This window comes from Macadamia integrifolia, chromosome 3 (assembly GCF_013358625.1).
Source record: "Macadamia integrifolia cultivar HAES 741 chromosome 3, SCU_Mint_v3, whole genome shotgun sequence".
Lineage (NCBI taxonomy): Eukaryota > Viridiplantae > Streptophyta > Magnoliopsida > Proteales > Proteaceae > Macadamia > Macadamia integrifolia.
Window position 1 is genome coordinate 8,392,030 of NC_056559.1, and position 22,578 is coordinate 8,414,607.

General features: G+C 36.7%; 1 protein-coding gene across 1 annotated transcript; it reads left to right on the forward strand.

Annotated features, from left to right (window-relative positions):
• The first annotated feature begins 483 nt into the window (after positions 1 to 483).
• LOC122073985 (D-2-hydroxyglutarate dehydrogenase, mitochondrial) lies at positions 484 to 21,082 on the forward strand. The gene is made up of 15 exons (XM_042638742.1): positions 484 to 671; positions 851 to 1,206; positions 1,666 to 1,767; positions 2,779 to 2,826; positions 3,652 to 3,722; positions 7,804 to 7,922; positions 10,205 to 10,300; positions 10,391 to 10,500; positions 12,567 to 12,647; positions 15,329 to 15,429; positions 16,070 to 16,178; positions 19,758 to 19,863; positions 20,057 to 20,142; positions 20,265 to 20,390; positions 20,805 to 21,082. The coding sequence occupies exons 1-15, from the start codon at positions 566 to 568 to the stop codon at positions 20,898 to 20,900; spliced, it is 1,713 nt and encodes a 570-aa protein (XP_042494676.1). The 5' UTR covers positions 484 to 565; the 3' UTR covers positions 20,901 to 21,082.
• The last annotated feature ends 1,496 nt before the right edge of the window (positions 21,083 to 22,578 follow it).

Genomic DNA, 22,578 nt, shown 5'->3' on the forward strand with positions numbered 1-22,578 from the left:
AAATCTATGAAAAAATAAATGTTGTTTAAGACTTTATTGGTACATTGCCTCGTTTAAGGCCCGATTATAACTCAATTAGCCTGATTTGGAGAAGCCTCGGTTAAAGCTCGGAGCTTGATCGAGCCCGACATGACACTCACTGAGATCGACTTATTCCTTAAATAGGTAGGTCATGATCGATGACATAGACCGGTAAGGCCCAATCGAGACCGGCCCCGCCCGATCGATTGACACCCCTAGTGGATATAATTGAATCAAACCTCAGGGCCAGATATACGTAAATTTTTCCTTTTACATGTCCAAAAGATATTGCAATCTTTTTTTTTTAATTTTATTTTATTTGCCATGTGGTAAATATTCGCCCAGGGGGACCTCTAAGGAACCAATCTAGAGCTCAAACGTTATACCTTTTTTTTGTCCAACAAACGTTATACCTTCTCCTGTGATGACAAGGCGTTGCAAGCGTAAGAGGTAAGATAATGAAACAAAAAAAGGCCAGTTTCTCACCTCAAGGACAGGTCAAAAGGACTCCAACAATGTCCGAAGCTGCTTACGCATTGCAGCAATGGAGAAATGGCGAATCATTTCGCGTCGCCTCCTCTGGCAATCTCCGAGAATTATACCTGGGACTTCTCCAATTCCTGGTTTCGAGGGATCAATCCAACGTTCAGGTTGAGTTTATTTGATCGATGTACTGCAATTCCAATCCGTCTAAACTCGCGAGATGATTTTCGTTCCAGATACATTTTTTTCTTGTTAATTGGATAATTCTTGGATTGTTTCTGCGTAATTGGATAATTTTTGGATCAGGTCGTCTTTTGATTTCTGCTAATTGAAGGCGATCTTGCAGGTTCCAAGGATAATATTGGAAGGGCAGAGAGAAATTTTGAAAATAAAAAGCAGAACGTTGAAACATGGTCTCATCCTTTAAGAGATTCGGTTGGAAACCTTAAAAAATTACCGTCAAGAAATTTGTACAAAGATCACAGAATCCATTGTCGTTCCTTTGCTTCGGTGGCTGCAAGAGTTCAGAGGAATCCTTCATTTTCTACAATAAATTCTGATGACATTGCCTATTTTAAGGAGATATTGGGGGAGAAGAATGTCATTCAGGACGAAGATAGGCTGTTGGCGGCAAATGAGGATTGGCAGCGGAAATACAAGGGCTCGAGCAAGCTTTTGCTACAGCCTAGGAACACTGAGGAGGTTCACAACTTACACTCCAGTATATTTTTCTGAAAACATATGATTAGGATTTGTTTTCTATTTTTCAGCTATAAAATTACTGTGATTTATTTATTTTTTTTTAAATTTGTGTGCTTAAGTTTTGCTGTGAGAACTAATAGGTTTTTTCCATAAGAGTCTTATATGATTTTCAGAAGTAGGCTAATCATGTCCTCGATAAGGATGAATCATATCCTATATGTTAATTAACTTTCTTCTTGCTTACTAATTTACCACTTCAATTTTATTGGGGTTCTTTTATCTGTACCATGACTAACTCAGATATGCAACTTATTCATTCACTTCCATTATTGTTGTTGAATATACTTGTTTTTGCTTTGCAGGAAAATTTACTATAGTCATCAATAAGAGAAAAAAGAAAATAATTTTTTGATGTAGTAAGTTAACTAAGACTTTGTTGTGGTCTATTTGTTTTCGCAGGTGTCCCAAATTCTTAAATATTGTGATTCCAGATGCTTGGCTGTTGTCCCACAGGGTGGGAATACTGGTCTTGTAGGTGGAAGTGTGCCTGTTTTTGATGAGGTAAATAGTAGCTTGCATTTTATCTCTTGATGTCCATCAATCTCTCTCTCTAGATTATATTTTAATGCTGAATCTATCTTACCTGACTCCCTTCTTGTGGTTTAGCGACTCATTATAACCTGTCATAAGGAAAAAGTTTAGCAAGCTCTAATTTGATATAATCCTGGGTTAGCAGTTTACTTTCTGCTATAACTGTGGTTCTTTCAATGCATTACTTGTCAGTGATGCTCTAGCTGAGTCCTGCTGAGTTTCATTGTAACCAGATGATAGTGCAACATCACTTCTTGATCGCCCTAGTACAAGCTTCATAGTTTTAATTCAGTTTCATGTAGTGGATTTAATCCAAGTTTTCAGGATAGATTCTAAACTGACACATATTTCTTGCCTGGAGCATGGGGGGGGGGCATGAAAGCTTGCATTAGAGGAATTGAAGATTTTGGTTAAAAAGTGGATGATCTAGGAGAAATCTGGTCTCCATGTTTCAAAAGAATGTGATAAACACAACTCATAAGCTGTATATCAACTATTTGGAGTCCTACTCAGGGTCAGCTGCATGAATTCGGTCCCAAGAACACATTTAGTAATGAAGCCTATCTAGAACAATTTACGGAAAAACTGACTCATGTTTTGATATTGTATGATAAAAACGTAAGGATTAGGCAATGATAATATTTTATATTACTAAAGATTGGTCCTGAATGCTCTTGATGGCATTTGTCATCCAAAATTTGTCATCAAGAAGTCCATAATCTAAGCCCTATTTGCTTGGTAACTTATGTCAACAACCGTTGATCAGAAACCAAAAACTGTTCACTTATTTATGTCTTATTACAATTTAATGCAATGTTTTGGAATTTTATGACTGTGAATCAAATAATTTCTTAATGCAAGCATGATTTTGATCCGGCAATACATATGCTTATGCATATGGAAATGATTAGAAGATATTGATGAATTTTCATTCTGTCTTTTACGTCTGAAAAATTCACGGTTGACGAACAAATTGTGCAGGTGATTGTCAATGTTGGTTCCATGAATAACATCATATCTTTTGATGAGGTATACAGTTTATATTCTCAGAACATGTTATCATGAATTTTAATCTTACTGTCCTTGCATAGACGGCAAATCATTTCTGCTCTCACTGCTTCTTTTGGTTAAATTCTAAGCAGTTTCATCCTAGAATATCCCTTGGTTGAAACTGGTAGATAAAATTCAAGCACACGATGTTTATTATTCTACCCATTCATATCTAGAATGGGTAGATAGAGCTATGAAAATCTAGGGCTATGAGAGAATGCACAATGATTGTCTGAGTGTTGTCGGTATGCAATGTATGGTAGATAGACTATGAAAATCTAGGGCTATGAGAGAATGTACAATGATTGTCCGAGCATTGTTGGTATGCATTGTCGTACATTGGAATGCATACCTATACATGTGAGAGTATATGATTGAATTAGAGCTTGGCACGCGGTTAATCTAGACCATGACCTCTCTATCGAACAGTCTAAGTAGCCACATCATCTATCCAGTTGGCAAAGAATAGTGGGCATTTGGGAACCATTTCCCTGTCTAATACAAGATGAGTCATATAGTAGAATTTATTATATATGTGGAAGAGAAAGTCGCTGCTTTCGTTCCTTCTCTATAATTCATTTTCTACATCTTTGAATTTAAAAAATAGAGGAAAGAAAGTGGCAATTTTCTATATCTTTATTCATTATAGGCTATGATGAAGTCCAGTCGTTAGATTCTTTGTGACAGTTCTTTTTGAACATATTATTATTTGGTTATTTTTTCATTTCACTGACAAAGTGTTCCAAAAGTTGATACTTTCCCATATTTACATCATGAATTTCTTATCTTACAATTTATTCTTAGGTCAGCGGCATACTGGTGTGTGAAGCAGGATGCATATTGGAGAATCTGGATTCGTTTCTGGTGAAGCAGGGGTAACTGTCTCCCATGCCATCTCTTTTGTTCTCTGAGAGGACGTGTAGAAACTGATTTCTTTTTTAGGATTTACTGTTTATGGAATATATCATATTATAGTTTGGTAGTATATGAGTTTTTCTATCATTTCCTTTTTCATTGAGGGAAGAAGTTAACCAATTCTATGTTACTTCTGTTATATGTGTGACAAAAAGTGCTAAGTCTGCTACTAGTCAAGCATAATTTAAGGGAATTTGTTGGTCGTCTAGACTCTAGAAGCACAATATCTCTCTTTACTGTCATTGACAAAATCCTATACATGTGTATATCCGTATAAATCTCTCCGGCGTTCAAGGTTTTCAAAATCTTAAATAAAAAAACGTAGTACAAAATGCTTTTTTCTCCTTTTTATCACAGAGTTTCTTTCATATTTGTTGAAGTATCCAACCCAAAAGCTTAAACTGTTAGGTGGAGAGGCCCAACTGGTATATGTAGGCATCCAAGGTCCTAGAGTTTTTCTATATGGGACTATTCTCAACACTTCCTCTCACATGTAACCCCTCTTTGTGTGGCAGTACATGTGGAACGGAGTGTTTCTCAATATCAGAAATATAAGATCAATACCATCTAATAAGGTTAAAGAGAAAGAAGAAGAACCTAGAAGAGAGGAAAAGAGAAATCGAGAGAAGAGATTGCCGATATTGCTGAAGAATATGTCTATCGATAGCAGCATCAGGAGATTGTACATGAATCAAAATACAACAAAGTTGCAACTTTACCCTTCACTTAACTCCTAATGAATAATTAAAAACTGAAAGGCAAATAAAGACAATACTATCCCTGTGGTAGTAACTAAAAAACATAACGTTAAGACTCCCCCTCAAGTTGGAGGGTAGATATCCCCCTATACCCAGCTTGGAACAACCATTAAGAAAAGCAAGACGAAACAAAGCTTTTGTGATATCATCCTGTTGGTTGCCAGATTGAACAAAGGAGTAGAGATCAACTTCCTTATCACAACATCTCTCACACAATGATTATCATCCTCAATATATTTAGTCCATTCATGAAAAAAATGGAATACTAGGAATATATATAGTAGCTTGATTATAACATAGCATAACATATTCTTCGGTTTATTGAGAGGAAAACCAAGCTTCTAAATAAGAGATTCCAGTCACATCATATCAGTTGTAGTGTGCACTAGAGCCTGGTACTGCACCTCAGCACTAGACCGAGTCATAATAGTTTGGTTTTTGCTCCTCCATTAACCAAGTTGCCACCAACAAATATACAATATCCAGTGGCAGATCTACGATCGCCATTGGCACCAGCCCAGTCAATATCAGAGTAACCATAAACACTTATATGACCATGGCAGCAATGAACAAGTCCTTTCCTGGGCACCTTCGAGATACTTTAGAATACGGCACATCGCCTCCTAGTGGACCTGCTTTGGATTCTTCATGAATTGGCTAATAACCCCAACAACAAATAGATACCAGGCTTGGTAACAGTAGATATAAAAGTTTGCCAACTAATCTCTTGTACTTATGTTTATCAGAAAATTCATTGTCATCATCCATTCTAAGTTTCACATTATGATCCATGGGAGCATAAACTAGTTTACAAACTAACATACCGATCTCAGACAGAAGATCAAGAGCATATTTCCTCTGAGACGAGCTAACACCCTTTTAACTTCAAAAAACTTCAATACCAAGAAAATATCGGAGAACCCCCAGTTGATGTAGGTTAGACTTGGCCTTGTCAATACCAGGCAAGTGATTACCAGAGACAGTGATATCATCAACATAAACAATTAATACAACCACCTTTGATATGCCTATCGACAGCAACATAAGGAGATTATATATAAATTAAAATACAGCAAAGTTACAACTTTACCCTTAATTTAACACCCCCACTTATAATAAAAGAACTTAAAAACTAAAAGGAAAATAAGCACAGAACCATGCCTTCGCTATTAACTAAAGAACATAACTTTCACATAATGTATGGCCTCTCTTTTGGGCGACCGTACGCAGGTGTATTTCAACGTAGTGGGGTTGATGGCTGTGATACCATGTTGAAGTATCCAACCCAAAAGCTTAAGCTATTAGATGGAGAAGCTCAACTAGTATAGGCATGAGGAGGCATCCAAGGTTCCCGAGCTTTCCAATGTATCTTAAATCTTTGAGTTTATATGATCACCAGGATAAGGGGGTGGGTCAAGAAGTCTGCGGGTGCTGAGGAAGAAAAGTGTACACGCTGTTTGGCGTGCTCTTCAATCTTGTTTTCTGTTATGTTGCCAATGTAAATGGAACCTAGCTAACTTTGTGATGTAGGGGGTTCCTAGGTGACTAGGTCTCTTATAAGATTAACTAACTAGGTAGGGTTAACTCGAGGGACTTAGGTCGATTGGACAAAAAGAAACTCAGCAAACAAGATTAAGCATGCAAAATACAATGAGACTAATAAACAAAGTAGCAAAAAGCAATAATAATCTAGACGAAAAAACACATAAACTCTTACTTAAGCTTCAAGTGGGGACATGGGGAAGGGAACAAATGTCATACGAATGTTAGGTTCAGCACAAATCAATCTAGACACCCAAATTAGATATGCAAACAATTAATGTCCTCTAGCAACCAACTAAAATAGAAAATCAGCAAGGGTTTTGGAGACATAACAGTGACGAAACGTCTTAAAACAATGGGTAAAAATAGGCATAAACAAAGGGCTAAGGCTGGTTTCAATGTTAATGGGCTGCAACATATAATAGGGATTAATGGAGGTGGAGAGGGTTTAGTTTAATGAATTACCTTGCTGCTGTCCAGGTCTGAGGAGAAAAGAAGAGACCAAGGTCCTCCAAAATAAAGAGATGCAGTCCACTTTTGGTTGATAAAAACAAGTCCAGCCGGTTGTATAGAGATCCTCAGTATTGTCGATGTAGCTTGGTGAATGATGTTGGGGCTCTCAGCAACTCACAGATAGCAGGTACAACCAACAGTAATCTGTTCATTGAAAGGAGATCAGCAGCAGCAGAGAGTAAACAACAGCACTTAGTAGCAGCAACAATGAGTATTAGCAGTAGTGTGTAACAGCAGCAGTGACAGAAAAAAAAAAGAATGAAAAAAAAAGAGGGAGGCGAGACAAGAGAGAAGAGAGAAGAGAGAGCCAAGAGAATAAAGAGGAAAAAGGCGAGAGAAAGTGAGAAAGACGAGATTGAAGGAGAGAGAGAATCGTGAGAGGGGTGGGGGCTTTCCTCCTTGGCCGTTTTTCAATTCACATTCATTAGTTGTAAACAATGGCCAATGGCCTTACACTTAAATAGAATAAACTTCCAAAAATAAAAAAAAAGATATTTAGAAACTCAATTGCTTGAAATAAAAAACTACCTAATAGACCAATAGAAAGAAGTCCTAGTTTCCTAATTATGTAAAACAATCAAATAACACTAGACTTAAAGCAAAGTACTATAATCAAATAAGATTTGGTGGGGTCCACAAGATCTACTGAATGGGAGGACAAGGGGGGGTCGAACCCAACGTTGGAAGGCTGGTTCGACTCCTCTCTTTCCTTCTTCTTTCTTGTTTCTTCTCTTTCCTTCTTCTTTCTTGTTTAATCCTTCAACCACAAAGATGGATCTGGTTGAGTCTTCTTCTTCTTTCGACTATACACCTTGATGTCCCCATCACTTTGCAGCTAAGTTTCCATATAATCTGTCTGTCTTTTAACCCCAAATTGGTTTTTTTCAATCATGAAGCATAGTTTTTGTCCCCAAGTGATTGGAGACTTGGGTACTTTATGTGTCCTCTTTTGGGCCTGTAAATATAATTTCTTTAAGCTCCTGCATTAATGTATTATGGTACACACACACACACACACACACACACATATATATATATATATATATATGCATGCATGTATTGTGTGAATTTTTCTTTTTGTAGTCTAATTTTAAAGCATTGTCCGGTGTGTGACTTTTGTTCTTTCCATCTTTGAGGGAAGGAAAATTTCCATCCAATGCACTTCATCTAATTTGAAGAAGAGACCTCATTCTAGTTATGTCAAAATAACATCTGTTTCTCTATTTAGGTTTCTGATGCCACTTGACTTGGGTGCAAAAGGAAGTTGTCAAATTGGGGGAAATGTTTCTACCAATGCTGGTGGTTTGCACTTTGTACGTTATGGATCACTTCATGGAAATGTCCTTGGTAATGACTGTTACCTCTTTATCTGTTATTGCTTGCGAAGTAGACAGCATAATGCTTTATTGTCTCTTTTTATTACTGTTTAATCACAGATACACTACATAGTCCTTGGTTGGGAATCCAACACCATACAACTCGATGACTTTCGATGTTTTAAATTTTTGGAATGGCTGTAGTGTCTAAATCAACAATTAAGTCATGGAAGATACATTCATTAGCAAATGAAATTTAGTTGTAAAAGTTATGATCATCTTGTCAGTAGAATGGACTTCCCAATGTATGCATAATTTATCTGCTTACTTCTGGATTGGCCAATTTCCTTATATGCAGTAAGGCCCGAGTATCTTATAGTGAAGGCAATAGCTGATCTAAGCCATATGATGTGATGGGCTTGTTAAGAAGGTGGAAATCTTCTGGCTTTCTATGACAGGTTGCTGGTTTCAGAGTTCTATCCTCACAGACATTACCTGGTGTTGTTGAGAGAACACAAGAGGACTTCTGACTTCTGAGACCCTATGCTGAACCTGCCTACAGGGTGTCTTGAAATGCTAGAAGAGCCAATCATGTTAAGGCTTTTTTTTTTGGGGTGAATAAAGAATTCATTACCAAAGAGAAAGGAAAAACTACAGCCCCAAAAAAGGGATTAGAAACTAAGAAAATAAAGAAAAAATCCCCAAACCCTCAGGTAGGAGGGGCTCGAAGAAGCGAGAGAGGGAGGTCTAGGTTACAATAGTATGCTTGTTCCTTGGGTAGTTAATACAAGAAGAAGAAACAACCACAAGCTTAGCTTAAGTTTCAAAGGAGATAGAATCCCAAATCTGACAAACAGGCCTGGAGTTGGAGCTACATTTCCTAATATTACGTTGATAGCAGCACTGAAGGCGAGCTTTCCCACATTGTCATAAAAAGAAGATCCAGCAAAGGACATGTCCACCCAAAGCCATTACCTTTGGAAAGGGAGGATGCTAAGGTGTCTTGGCCAACATTTTACAAGAACCCCTTTCCTAATAGAGGAGGAGAGGGGCAAGCAATGAAGATATGATCAATATCTTCAACAATGTTCCAACAAAGATTGTATGAGGGGGACACATGTCTGGCGGTGGATGAGGAAAGACTGCATTGCGACGCAGTTGGATAGAGTTCTCCAAACAATGAAGTTGTACCTAGTGATGTGAAGCTTGAACCAGACAAGCTTACGCCAAAGGACCAGGGGGCACGAGTCCGAATGAAGTCCCAAGCTGCCTTAGAGCTGAAGGAGCTAGAGGGAGCAGGAGACCAAATAATTTTATCACCCCTCCCAGGTGACTTGTCACAATAGACGACAAAGCATTCCACACACTAGTGAGCAAAAAAAGGGGGAGGGCCAAGGGGGCCCAGTCTTCAAGTTTGAGAATATCAACCACCTTCGAATCCTTAGGGGGACCGGAATAGTAAATAGATTTAGCACTGACCAAATGAAAGAGAACTACTAAATGGTGCCAATTGTCGAGCCAAAGGGAAGTGAAGGCTCCGTCATCAATATGAGAGTGGATGGCGCCAAGAGCTAAGGGCTTGAGAAACAGAATTTTGCACCAAACCCCGGAGACATCAGACGATGCAAGAGCTGTCCAAATGGAGTCAAAGTGGAGAAAGCGAGAATAAATCCAATCCACCCAAATACTCTTCTTCTTGGTTACAATCTTCCAAATCAATTTGACAATGTCTTCTGAGTTGACATCTTTGATACATCTCAAACCAAGACTTTCCTCATCCTAGGGAAGGCAAACCGAAGCCCAACTGATTGGGCGAAGAAATCTAGTGAACACAGATCCTTCCCAGAGAAAGGCTGACATAAGATTCTCCAAAACTTTGATAACTGCTGGAGGGAGACTGAAAATACCAGACCAGTAGATATAAGACGACTGAAGAACTGACCGGATGAGGACCAAGTGATCCGCGAAGGAGAGAAGCTTACCTTTCCAAAGTTGGAGTCTTCTCCGGATGAGATCAAGCATTGGAGTGCAATGGTGGGCAGAGTTAGCATAGCTGGAATCAAAGGCAAGCCTAAATACTTGACATGAACATAGCCCAACGAGAAGCCATTCTTATTTCTTTACCTTTTGTCTTATGCATTGTGCTATGTGTTAGATGTTCTCTGCATGTTATATACCTTATCGAAACAGAAAAAGCTCTTGAAGTTTGCATTTTGAAGGCCTAAACAACCATGAATCAAATTGTTATTCCTAGTGCTTAATTTCCCGACTATATGGACTACTTCGATCATGCTCATTTTCATACTGCTTCAGGTCTTGAAGCTGTCCTAGCAAATGGTACAGTGCTTGACATGCTTGGGACTTTACGAAAAGATAATACAGGATATGATTTGAAACAGTTATTTATAGGTATGCTAAAGATGATCAGTTGCTACTTCAGTGTCAACAACAGTAATCTTAGTGGAGATTAAGTACATGTGACCTCGCCTCATTGTGTAGGAAGTGAAGGATCCTTGGGAATTGTAACTAAGGTTTCGATTCTTACCCCTCCCAAGCTGTCTTCAGTAAATCTGGCTTTTCTTGCTTGTAAAGATTATTATAGCTGTCAGGTATGATCTTTTCTCAATCTTAATTTTTTTTACACATTTTTTGTCTGATTTTTCCAGCTTCATGGTGTTAATCTAGCTTTTCTTGCTTGTAAAGATTATTTTTGTCGATTATAGAAAATTTTCTACTCAATTATTCTGTCAAAATGATCTCAAGCTGAGGAAAGAAACAAAGTTCATGCAACTTTCTTGGTTTAGATTAAAAAAAATAATAATAAATAAAGAAAAATGTTTCTTAAAAGATATAAAGCAAATTGTTTTGGGGCATGGAAGCTAAAAATCTTACATTTTCTGTACACAATAATCTTGCATGTTGCATCACGCTGACTTCTAAAATTCTTGCAAATTCTTGCAAGTTTGTTACAAGTGCGAATGCATTTAGATGCTCGACTAGAAGCAATAATAGAAGAGGAGAAAAAGGATTCTGTTGAAGAGTTTATGTTACTACCACGAGTGTGGTCCCTGTCGGCTGATTGAAGGATCCTAATTGACATTATCCATGATAACTGATCCTTATCTTACGTAGATCAGCGTAGATGCATCTCCTCTCCACTTCTATTGGGAAACTATGATGAACAACTTGTGCATAGTCCAAAAAATGTAGGCTTTTTTTCTATGTTGTACCTACAACTAGGTGTTGAATGCAGTGGATCAATTTCCTAAAGAACCTCTTTGGAAATTATAGGTTTGTGATGAAATTTACATGAAATGCTTTTTGGGTTCCTACCAAGAATAGATCTACGCACCATAAAAGATAATTTAGATCCTACTTAAAAAAACTAGTCTTCAATCTAAAGAGGAGCAAATCAGGTTACAAAACCAGAAGATGCTAGGCACAGATCTTGGACAGTGATATTTACTTTCACTCATTGGCTTAACATTATGAAAATAATCATAAAAATCAAACTGAAGCTATAATGAGTGCAGGACCTGAAGCCGCATGATTAAACCAGAACAGAATTTCCTTGATCGAAAGAGAAAGAGAACGATCCAAGCTACTGATACAACAACAACAAAAACAAAAGAGTACACAACCTAATAGCGAGTCTGACCTATAATTCCATCATGTAAAGTCAAGAAAGTATTTAAATCCATATTCAATGTATAGACTACCTAGGTTTTCTGTCGATAAATTTGATCCTACCCATCAATTTACAAGGGATATTGAAAGTGAAACTAAATTAAATCCTAACTACGTGGATGCTTAAGCATGGAATTAGGCCTGTATGTTGGAATCCTGAACTGATACATCCGTAATCGTTAAATCACAAAACCCAACATGTTATATCCGAGTTTGTCCAATAAAATCTGTGAAATTTCAAGAGAACAAATGTGCAAACATTGATGAGCTCAGTTAAGTTCTGTAACAACTACATGGTTTTGTTACATCAAATCCTTTCCACTATTCCACTTTAGCTGGTGCCAAATTATATTAGATTTTAATCCTTCATGTCCTTTCTCAATCCAGGAAATAAATCTTGAATTTGAAGTATGTTTTCTAATCATAAGATACTGGTAGTTATTTGAAAGGTTTTAGAACCCTTGTCTTAGTGCAATTTGTTGTATGGGAACAGGATTTCCTTAGTCCTGGAAGTCATAAAGGGGTTTTTTCTTTTTTTTTTAATGGTGAAAAAGAAACTCCACAAGTCCATGTCACTAATTATTTTGAAATTTAGGTAGTTATTTTTTACACCCTTTGGTGTGCCTTTGTTTGTTGGAATTCTTTTACATTTATTGATCCTATGTTTCTCAAACGTAATAGCAAAGCTACCATCTTTGGATTCCTCCATTTAACTCCAGATGCCACTGCAATGAGCGGTTGACGTGATTGAAGGGAATTGGCATACTTTTGTGGTTGTGGAGTCCATGACTGCCTGAACACATAGATTTTTCAAATCCATTCATTGTAATCCATTGATTATCATATACATGCATGAATTTAGATTACATACACAAACGTCACTCATTGGATATCTGTCATCTCATTTGGTTGTTTAAGATCTCAGTTTATGTCCAAAAATGGATGCAGCAGTCTTTTTCTCAACTAATGCTTTGTTCCGTGCTCCCAGAAATTACTAGTGGAAGCCAGGAGAAAGCTTGGGGAGGTTCTTTCTGCATTTGAATTTTTAGATAACCAGTCTATGGACCTGGTATGTTCATAAGATGAGTCACTTGCATTCTGTAGTTAAATGAATGTCCTCATTTTTCATTCCATGTACATAATCTTGTGGCTTTGGATGACATTTTGGGTTCCTCCATGTTGCGACCTCATATTTTTAAGTTGCATTTGAAGAATTCCTTTTTGAAATTCGTGGTGTAGTTTTTTAAATTAGTGTATGTATTTCCAAACCAATTTTTGAATGGACAAAGTTTTCCAGACCAGAAGATCTGCTATGTAATGCAATATGGGATTTGGGATATTTTGCTAAGGTTGGGTACTTGGTATTGTGGTACTAATAGCTCAGTTTCCATCTTGTAACAGTTGGAATTGGGATAGTAAATTTCGGCACAGAACTTTTCTCACCTACCATTGTACCTTTTGGTTTGCTATTTGTCCCCTTTGCATAATAATGTACCTTTTGGTTTGCTATTTGTCCCCTTTGCATAAATCCCTTTTTCAGATTAAATATCAAAGAGAGAAATGTTTGTGCAGTTCCAGCATAGTCCTGGACCCAACCTCGTACTGGCGAGGCTTATCAGAGAGAATGTTCTTTACATATGATAAGATTGATTGGGACTTCGAAGATTGTCCAGATGGCTGACTTAAAAGTTACAGAAAAAGTGAACTCCTTCCTCAGGTCAATCTAATCAACCATAGCTTTCTTCATCTGTCCAAATTTTCTCAGTATATGTTTGGTTGTGAGTTGTGTGATACACATGTCACTTATTTAGAGTAGGAAATAATTCACTGCCTTGTCATGTACAAGGTTGGTTGGTAGCAAAGTTGCTGTGTCAGACAAAGAATCAAGACATATGTCCTTTTAACAAAACTAACTGCTGTAAAATCTTTTTCCTTCAACCAATCACCATTAGCTGACATTCACAGAACCAGGAGGTTCCAGACAAGAAACCCTGCTGTCATGCATGGTAGCAGCAACCACCACTGGTGTTCATACTTCACAGTGATGGCCACCCCTACCGTTCAGTTTCGATGGTTTTTATGGTTTTGGTCTTAATGGAGTTTAGGTTAAAGGTTTCTGGTTTCAATTTCACTGGAGAAGAAAGAAAGCTAGGAGGCGAGGTTTTTCGTTTATGCTAGTGGACATTTTTCAAAATGTTGTTGCCTATTTAGCATATCAGGAATTGTGTTCAATGGATGTATGAATGGATAAAAGTGTCCATGTTGGACGGGGAGTTGAACACTTAACAGTCGATTAATCCTTGAGGGAGCATCCTGGATTTCCTTTTCTCCCATAAATATACATCTAGCCGCATAAATCCATCTTTTCTCTATAGAACAATTCTAGATGGAAAAGAAAGAAATTTTTGGCACTTAGCTATGCTCTTTCCTAAAGGTAAACGTTAAGACTCCATGCAAGTTGATGTGGTTGAAGTCTCTAAAGCAAGAACTGGGATTTCCTATTAATTAGCCAATGGAGATGTTTTGTGATAATCAGGCTGCATTCTATATTGATAGCAATGGTTTTTCATGAGAGAACTAAGCGTATAATGGGGACTTGTTCAGGGTGTAGTGATGCATAAGATTGTATCTATTCCATTTGCTTATTCTTCTATTCATTTGGGTGATGTCTTTACAAACCCACTTTTGCAAGAGTACTTTTTTACAATTACTCAGATAAAGAGTCAGCCAAGGGGGAGAAGGGAGAACCAGTTGGGCAACCTCCAAGCTTCACCCAGTATTGACAACAGCCGCTAAACAGAATAAACTTTCATTCTAAACCTGAATCGATGGGGAAAGGGTAAGCTTACATACTCAAAGACTATTTTTTCATTGCATGCTAAAATTAAAAGTCTAAAACAGAATTTGAAAGTAACTTAAACTCAACCTCCTACTACTACTAACCTTGTATGGCTACTCTCGTTATCTAAAATCTATAAATAATTCAAATTACATTTAAAAAAAAAAAGAACAATCCAGTGCACGAGGCTCCCGCTACTACAGGGTCTGGGAGGGGCAAATGTACACAGCCTTACCCCTTGCTTTGCAAGAGAAGCTGTTTCCAAGTTTTGAACTTGTGACCAACATGTTGCAATAGTGCAACTAGATAGTTGTGCCACAGGCTCGCCCCTTAATAATTCAAATTACATAATTAAGCCCAGATTAATGCCTAAATATCCTATGGTCTGAAATCAGATTTGGACCCAGTTCATCTCGGTCCGGGCTTCCAAATGGGTTCGTGCTGGTCCAAGAAAGTGTTACTGCATCAGAAGTCCAGTAGGGTAGTGGCTCATATCCATCCCTGATTTGTCCTCCCATTATTCTTCCTCTCTCTCCCTCTTTTTTTCATATTGATTCTGATATTGTATGAATAGATGATCAATTCACAAGATATTTCAATTTTTAATAATTAATTTTCTTGTGAGAATTTCAAATCCATTTTCTTTTAGAGCTTGCTGCGTCTCCTTGACGCATGTTGTATTCTGATTACCATAGCCATGTCCGTAGAACACTGGCTTGTACGGTAGCCTACAAAATCATTTTTGTCTATTCAAGATTTTAATGTGTTTATCGTGATTCTCTAATAAGCATTTTTATTTCCTTCTATTCTAATTCTCGAAGATAAACACTGGCCATTTTCAAGAAAAAATTGTAGTTAGCCCTTGCGTCATGTAGTTCTTTTAACGATGTTCTTTACATTGTCTGCAACAGGCTTTGACTCACTTAGAAGGTGTTCGAAATCCATTACCTTCTTCGATGTATGATTTTTATGTTCTTATTGAGACAACAGGCAGTGACGAATCATACAATAAGTAAGCTTTCTTCCGGTTATCTACATTGAGCCACTACTAGAAACTGCTAAATCATTTTTTAGTAAGATTCATTGGAATTCTGAGTAGGATTCTTCTGTAAGTTGGGGAAATTATTGTTTACAACTCTAAGTTAATCCCAGGACCTACACATTTATCAGTCACCTGATTCCATGTTTCCCGTCTTATTTTTACCAGTTACCACTTCCTAGTATGCAAATGCAGATTTATGACTTTTTATTTCCAGGAAACAAGCTTGTGCATTTTAGGCTCTCTTGATCCGGCCTGGTTCTCAAATTCTAAAGAGCTGACCATGTTAAGTCTGAGGCCTTGATACCATGAACCTTATTAATTTCTCCAATTTATCATTAAAATCTCTATAGAGAGCAGACCTCATGAGCATTCCTGTTATAGGTTCAGGTTTGTGTTTTTCTATGTCCAGCATAATTTTGTACCTTATCATGTGGCGTCTGGTCAAGCATTTTTTTATGGATGCCAATAACATATCTGGTTTTAATACCAAATGACATTCCTCCTGTAAAATTTATAATTGATCACTTTACAGTATGCCATATTTTTTATTAGTAAATCATGTCTCGGATCCTAAAGATTTTTTTACTTTTATGTTTTATTTTTTTTCCAGGGAGAAGCTTGAAGCATTCCTACTAGGGTCCATGGAAGGTGGTTTGATATCGGATGGCGTTGTAGCACAAGATATAAACCAAGCATCCTCAATCTGGCGTATCCGTGAGGTCCTAGCCCATTAATTTCTCAAATTCTACTGAAAAGTTCAAAATTTAGTGGAGACATTTCTCTTGTGGCGTTTGGAGGGAAAGATGTATTTGAACATTTTGACTTCATACATGATGTCCACATGAAAGAGAATGTTCTAATTGAAGTAAAGAATAAATACACTGCATCATATGAAAAATACTGAAGGAGATGAATGCCCGAGTACCTAATTTGGTCGTTCTTAAAAAATTTAGGGGTGGTGGTTTGCCAAAGAATCAAAGGGAATTATTTCCTTCAGGTAACTGCCTGACTGAAATCAAGATTCTAGAGAAGTGAAGAAAATCATAGATGTTTGATCTTTGTACTATAGTCTCACTAAAATTTGTCGACATGACAAAATTTGGAAATGAAGTTCCGTAGTTTACAACCAATGACCAAATTCTCCCACTTTAGGCTCAAAGCCACTTGATTTGGTTCTTAATTTCTTATACAATGATTATTGTATATCTGTAGATGCATTAGAGATTAGGACCATGTTACCTGGTCATTGGTGTGTATGGTTTTGTACAGCTTTACCTTGCTTGAAAGTAACCCCGGTATGTTAGGTAGGCTCAGTCAGTTTTCTTTTAAAATCACTTGGTTGTGTAGGCTGATTTGTTCATATGTCGTGTGACAGACAATCATAATTTTAGAGTAGTGCTCTATCTAAAGTTTTCACCATTTTAGATGAGCACTTAGCAAATGATAGTACACATAAGACAATGACAAGAATTAACTGGGCTGGATAATATTAACATCCTAAGAAGAAAACACAATGTGAAGGCTTGAAGATTTGGAGAAGTTTGAACAGTGGGCAATTGTAAGAACAGATCAGATTAACCAGAGTAAGAGATGGAAGGAAAAAAGTAGAATATGTTATAATGCTGGTGTTGTGCTGGAACTTGAAGATTGTCAAGGCAACATGGAAATTTCCATGGGACTGGTAACCTTGCATCAGAACACCTTTTCTTTCATTCAATCATCCAATGGCCAATAATGGGCTATGTTGCTTCTCCATTTTGTATAATTGTTCCCCACTATGTCCTAATCAGAACTGTGCTAATGCTGTCTGAAAATTAAACCACCTAAAATATTAGACAAAATGGACCCTTGACTTATAATAGAACCCAACTGAACATTGGACAAAATAAAAAACCTTACTGTGAACCAGACCTAGAACATTGAAAAAATTACAGTGATGGCTTTGATAGTAAAATTTAAGAGAAATTTGAATTAAACAAAGTCGAAACAAAAATAATCATACCTAACCAAATGTTCCATGTAATTTTGTGCATTTGTTGTCATTGAACAATGGACTGGACCTGTACATGAATACAAACTGGACCCCACAAGGTACTTGAGTCTTGCCTTACACTGCATAAAGAGCAGGATCACTTTAGATGTATTAAGATTGAGGATCAAAGAAATTGAGTGATGGATTGGGAGATTTAGAGGGATGTAAGAGTTAGTTTAATCATTGTTAAATTAAAACATAAACAGAACTAGTTAAGGGTATCAATTATAATTAACAGACTGCACATATTAGGTACTTAACTTTATCTGACACTAAAATGGCTTTGACAATTGTGGATATACAATAAGATTTAGAACCATGAGAAAACTACTTAAGAATTAGAAATCGTGGAAGATGGTGGATTGATGTGATTAACTAAGTTATTCAACAAGATTACTAGAGCTAAGAATATGCTGTATGAACGGATGGAACTTGGAACTGCGCCAACTATTGTTGGATTAAGCTCATCACTCATCTGACATATTATAAAACTTTAGGGAAGTGATTGAGAGAAAATTTAATATATGGAACTAAAGTATTGATTGAGAGAATTTTATTTATGGAACTGAAGTATCACAATCAATTTGGATATATTCTGGGGAAGAGAATAAGACTGGAGTTATTCAATTAAGTGATAAAGAAATTCAGAGTGAGGAAAGATATCCACATGGTCTTTATCGAATTAAAGGCAATGAGCTGTGCCCATGATGACCATATGATGCATTCCAGAGAGGGTTTCAAGTTGATATATTGGTGTGATTAAATATAGGGAGAACTGTCTCTGAGCCTACAGCGTACTATACACCCAGACACATGATTACTTTATTATTTTTTTCTTGAAATTAATAAAAAATGAACTGTGTCTTGGCTTAGCCTACTACTCTGTAGGCTCAGAGAAGAGAGAACCCTTGCCCTTAAATATATGATGAAGCTGTAACTTGTGTAAGAGAAATTGGAGGACACATGACTATGTCTTTAATAACAGTAGATTTAGATCAAGGGTCAGCATTTGGCATGATCTTTTTGCTTTGTTGTGGATAGTCGGTGAGACATTAATTAGATTAATTCTGATAGTGTATGCTATCTATTGGTGATGTTCTTTTGACTAAAGAGTCGTTGCTTCCATTTTTCTCGCCACTACTACAGGAATTGCTTTCTTTCTTTTCCTCTTATTCACTTTTGATGATATAGTTTTGACTATGGAGCCATACCCTAGTGCAAGTACTGCTTTTGCAGGGTCTCAACAGGATAGATTGGTGATGGTCTTAACCTTTGGAATTTCGCCCAAAGTGGCCACTCTCAACACTAGAATCCATCTCTTCAAGCTGGCAGTTTCTTACCATCACACCAACCAAAGGCCACTGATGTTATAGTTTTTGATTGATGGGCCTAATAGGAGTCAAACGCCAAGTTGGAACTATAACGGAATGCTTTAAAATCATAGAATTTTAAGAGTAACCAGACAAAAACATATGGAATGCAATTTTTGGAACTAGAGGAGCAGACACAAAGAAGTTATAATTGACTAAAAAGATAACATAGAGCTACAATTTTCATTTGTCAGTCATCAATAAGGATGGAGAGGTAGACAAAGATGTTTCCCATGAATTCAAGTGGGTTGGATGAATCGGAATGGTGATTCTTGAGTGTTATGTAGTCAAGAAATATATTTAAAACGATTGTATTGACATTGTACATGTGTGGTTTTGCAAGGCAATTTGGGATCTCATGTGAATTATGTTTTGTGTTCAAAGCCAATGGATTAGATTTAAATCCAACGGTTGAGTTTCTTTCTTATTTTTTCCCTTAGTAGGGGGTTTTACTGGGTAAGCAACAACCACTTAGGTTGTTGCTATGAATTTGTATAGTGGTTATAATGATCATTCTTGTGATTGTCAATTTTCACATTACTATTGTAACTTATTACTTTAGTGATGTTATTTGACAACAATAACTGCCTGTTATTAAATAATAGTAAAGGCTAATTGATGGTAAAAATAACAGAAAAACTTTATATTAGTGCTAATTGATGGCAAAATAATGGAAAAATCAGCTGATACTATGTAAATAATGATTTGTAATATCCCATTTATCGGCTGTTATTTATACATAAAATGCAGCAAACCCTGCTTGGAGGCTGTAAGATAACCATCACATGGTTAACAAGGATAAGTATGAAAACCATGGGGACACAATGAGTTGGTATTTCTTTATTGTGCCCTTGCAAACTAGTGGGCCTTAATGAACATTTCCTATATTGCTGTAGGGTGTACCAGAAGCACTGGTAAGGGCAGGGGCTGTCTATAAATATGATTTGTCATTGCCTGTTGAAGACATGTACAGTCTTGTTGAGGAAATGCGACTTCGACTTGGTAATTGATCACATTGTCCATATGTTATTGTGTTCCACCAATTAATCTGATCTTACTTAAGGTTTTTAATTGAAGAAACCCATCCATGTGGGACAGCTTTGTTCCAGAATCAAATTTGAGACATCAACATTATCACGAATTAATGAGTTCAAATATATTGATTTGAGTCCCACTTTTGACACATAATTTCCAGGTCAATCAGCAAAAGTACTGGGATATGGTCACCTTGGAGATGGTAACTTGCACCTGAATATCTCAGTTCCTGAGTATGATGATGCGGTAGTTTCCTTTTCCTACTCTATGAAAGATCCCATTCTGCATTAAAATGAGAAAATGCCCCCCTATTTATTCTGATGAATTTCCCCACTAGTTCCGTATTTAACTTCGCTAAAATGCTACAGGTTTTTGCACAAATTGAACCTTTTGTCTATGAATGGACATCTAAGTGCCGAGGAAGTATTAGTGCGGAGCATGGCCTTGGACTAATGAAAGCTTATGCGATTCACTACAGCAAGCCACCTGAAACTGTAAGTGTTTTGTATAAGCTAAGCTCTTCTGCCTGAATGTTGCTGATTATAATTTAATTGAAATTGGTATATTACCATTCATGGGAGGTTATAATGTCTCTGGCCCTTTTTGAACTTAATCTATGATTAGTGATTTCTGCCAAATATATATGATAGCCCTATCTGTTTTCCATGCTGGTCTCCGCAATTTTATTGTTATTTCTTCTGGTTTCTTGAAGAATTTCAAGACATAGTGTCCTAATTTCTGTTACAAAACTGCTCACATTGACTTCAACCACAATGCGTAAAAGTTCTCTAGAAACATTCTCACAGTTTAAGTATTTTAGCTGTTGACCTTCAAGTGAATGTATTTCATGATTTATTTATTTATTTTTTAATGTATACAGATTGCCTTATTTGAGCTGTTTTGTTCAGGTGAAATTAATGGCTTCCATCAAGAAGTTGTTGGACCCCAGTGGAATACTGAACCCTTATAAGGTTCTGCCACACAATGTCGTTTCTCAGGCCTGAGGTTCAGCACTTGAATCTAGACCTCATTCCTATCATGACTGGTGGTTAAACTGGGGCGTCAAAATAATGGAAGGATGCTTGGAAAATGGATTGGATGGGAGCTGTATTTATATTAAATTTGGGAATTTGTTACTGTCCAGGATCATATTTCCTTTCATAAAGAAATAAATTTAAAACTCAAATCTGCTGCTCCTGTCCAGTTTACCATTGTCTCTGTTGATGAACGTGTAAATTCCACAGGTTTCTTAGTGGACTCAGTCATATTTGAGGTCCCACTGAGATTAGGGTAGAGGCTCAAAAAATAACTCCAAAGTTAATTACTGATCTTATGAAAAGTTGAATTCAAAAATCAAAGTTACATGAGTGGAAGGTTAAAGGCAGTAGGTTTTTCCGAACCATGACTTTCACATGAAGTGACAAAAGCCCATAAAAAGTCAATGAAATTCCAGCAAATGTGCATCATGATATCGTCACTGGAATCAGGGGAGAATACTATGTAAAATAACCTAAACACATTTAAGTGCAACTAAACTAAAAGCATTGAAAAATGCGCTAGACTATTTTAGAATGATTCATGAACATCTTAATAAAGCACGGAAAGACAATGAAACTAAATAATCCTACCTCAGGTATGTTCTTATCCACCATATATATGGAGAATAAATGACGAAAAAAGTAAATAATGCAAAAATGTAGCAAAAGAAGCAACAATAACCCAAAAAACAACTCTACACTGCAGGAGAGCCAAAAAAAAAAAAGTAGCAAAGCTAGGCTATGGGAATCTGACCTCAGGTATTGAATTAATTGAGTTCCTTCTCTGCAATGCAAAGAAAAACTCAATTGCAGAAAACAAATAATATGCATGCCTTAAATTAAACAACAAGATGGATAACAGATTTTATCTTTATGTTGAATTCCAATGCCAAAATAACCAGAATGGATGCATAGGGCGAGAGAGAGGACTGACAGAACAAACTATTGGGGAAAAAAAACAGATAACAATCGAAGAAAAAACTCCAAAAATCATCCGTGGTACTTCATAGTGCAATTATTTTGAGTTTAGCTTGTGAAATTAAAGTAAAAGGAAAGAAAATGAAATGGGCCAAGTAAAAGGATAGGACAATGTAGAAAATTCAAGAAAAGTAACTGCAACTAAACTAAAAATATGCATAAATTTTGTTCTTATTAATACACACCAGCAAGGCATGAATTAAACTAAGAACTAAAAGAAATAAAACAAAAACAAAGAGAAAAATAAGCAATCTTGTAACACAAGTTCAATCACTATAATCTCCTTGTACTTTGGCCCCCTTCTTTGGAGCTTCAGTTGGCTGTAAACTTAAGTCTCTAAATAGTTGGAAGAGTAACGAGCATGAATTAATGTGTGTTGGGATGTCTAAAGTGATTTTCTATCCAGAGAGTAGTGAAGGGTACATATAGATTCTTGAGACCTGGTAGTGCTATTGGAAAGAATCAAATAATGAAATTTTGGGATTTTATTCAAGTTTTGGAGAGAAGACAATGCCCTTAGCTTGTCAGGGGAAAAGAGAGGAAACAACAGTTGTAGATTACAATAAGTTTTTCTTGTTGAAACTTGAAATATTGATAGTAGTAAACTTGAATAAGCATTAGCTTCCTGCATTCGAGTGCCGCAGAATTCTGAAATAATTTTATTTAC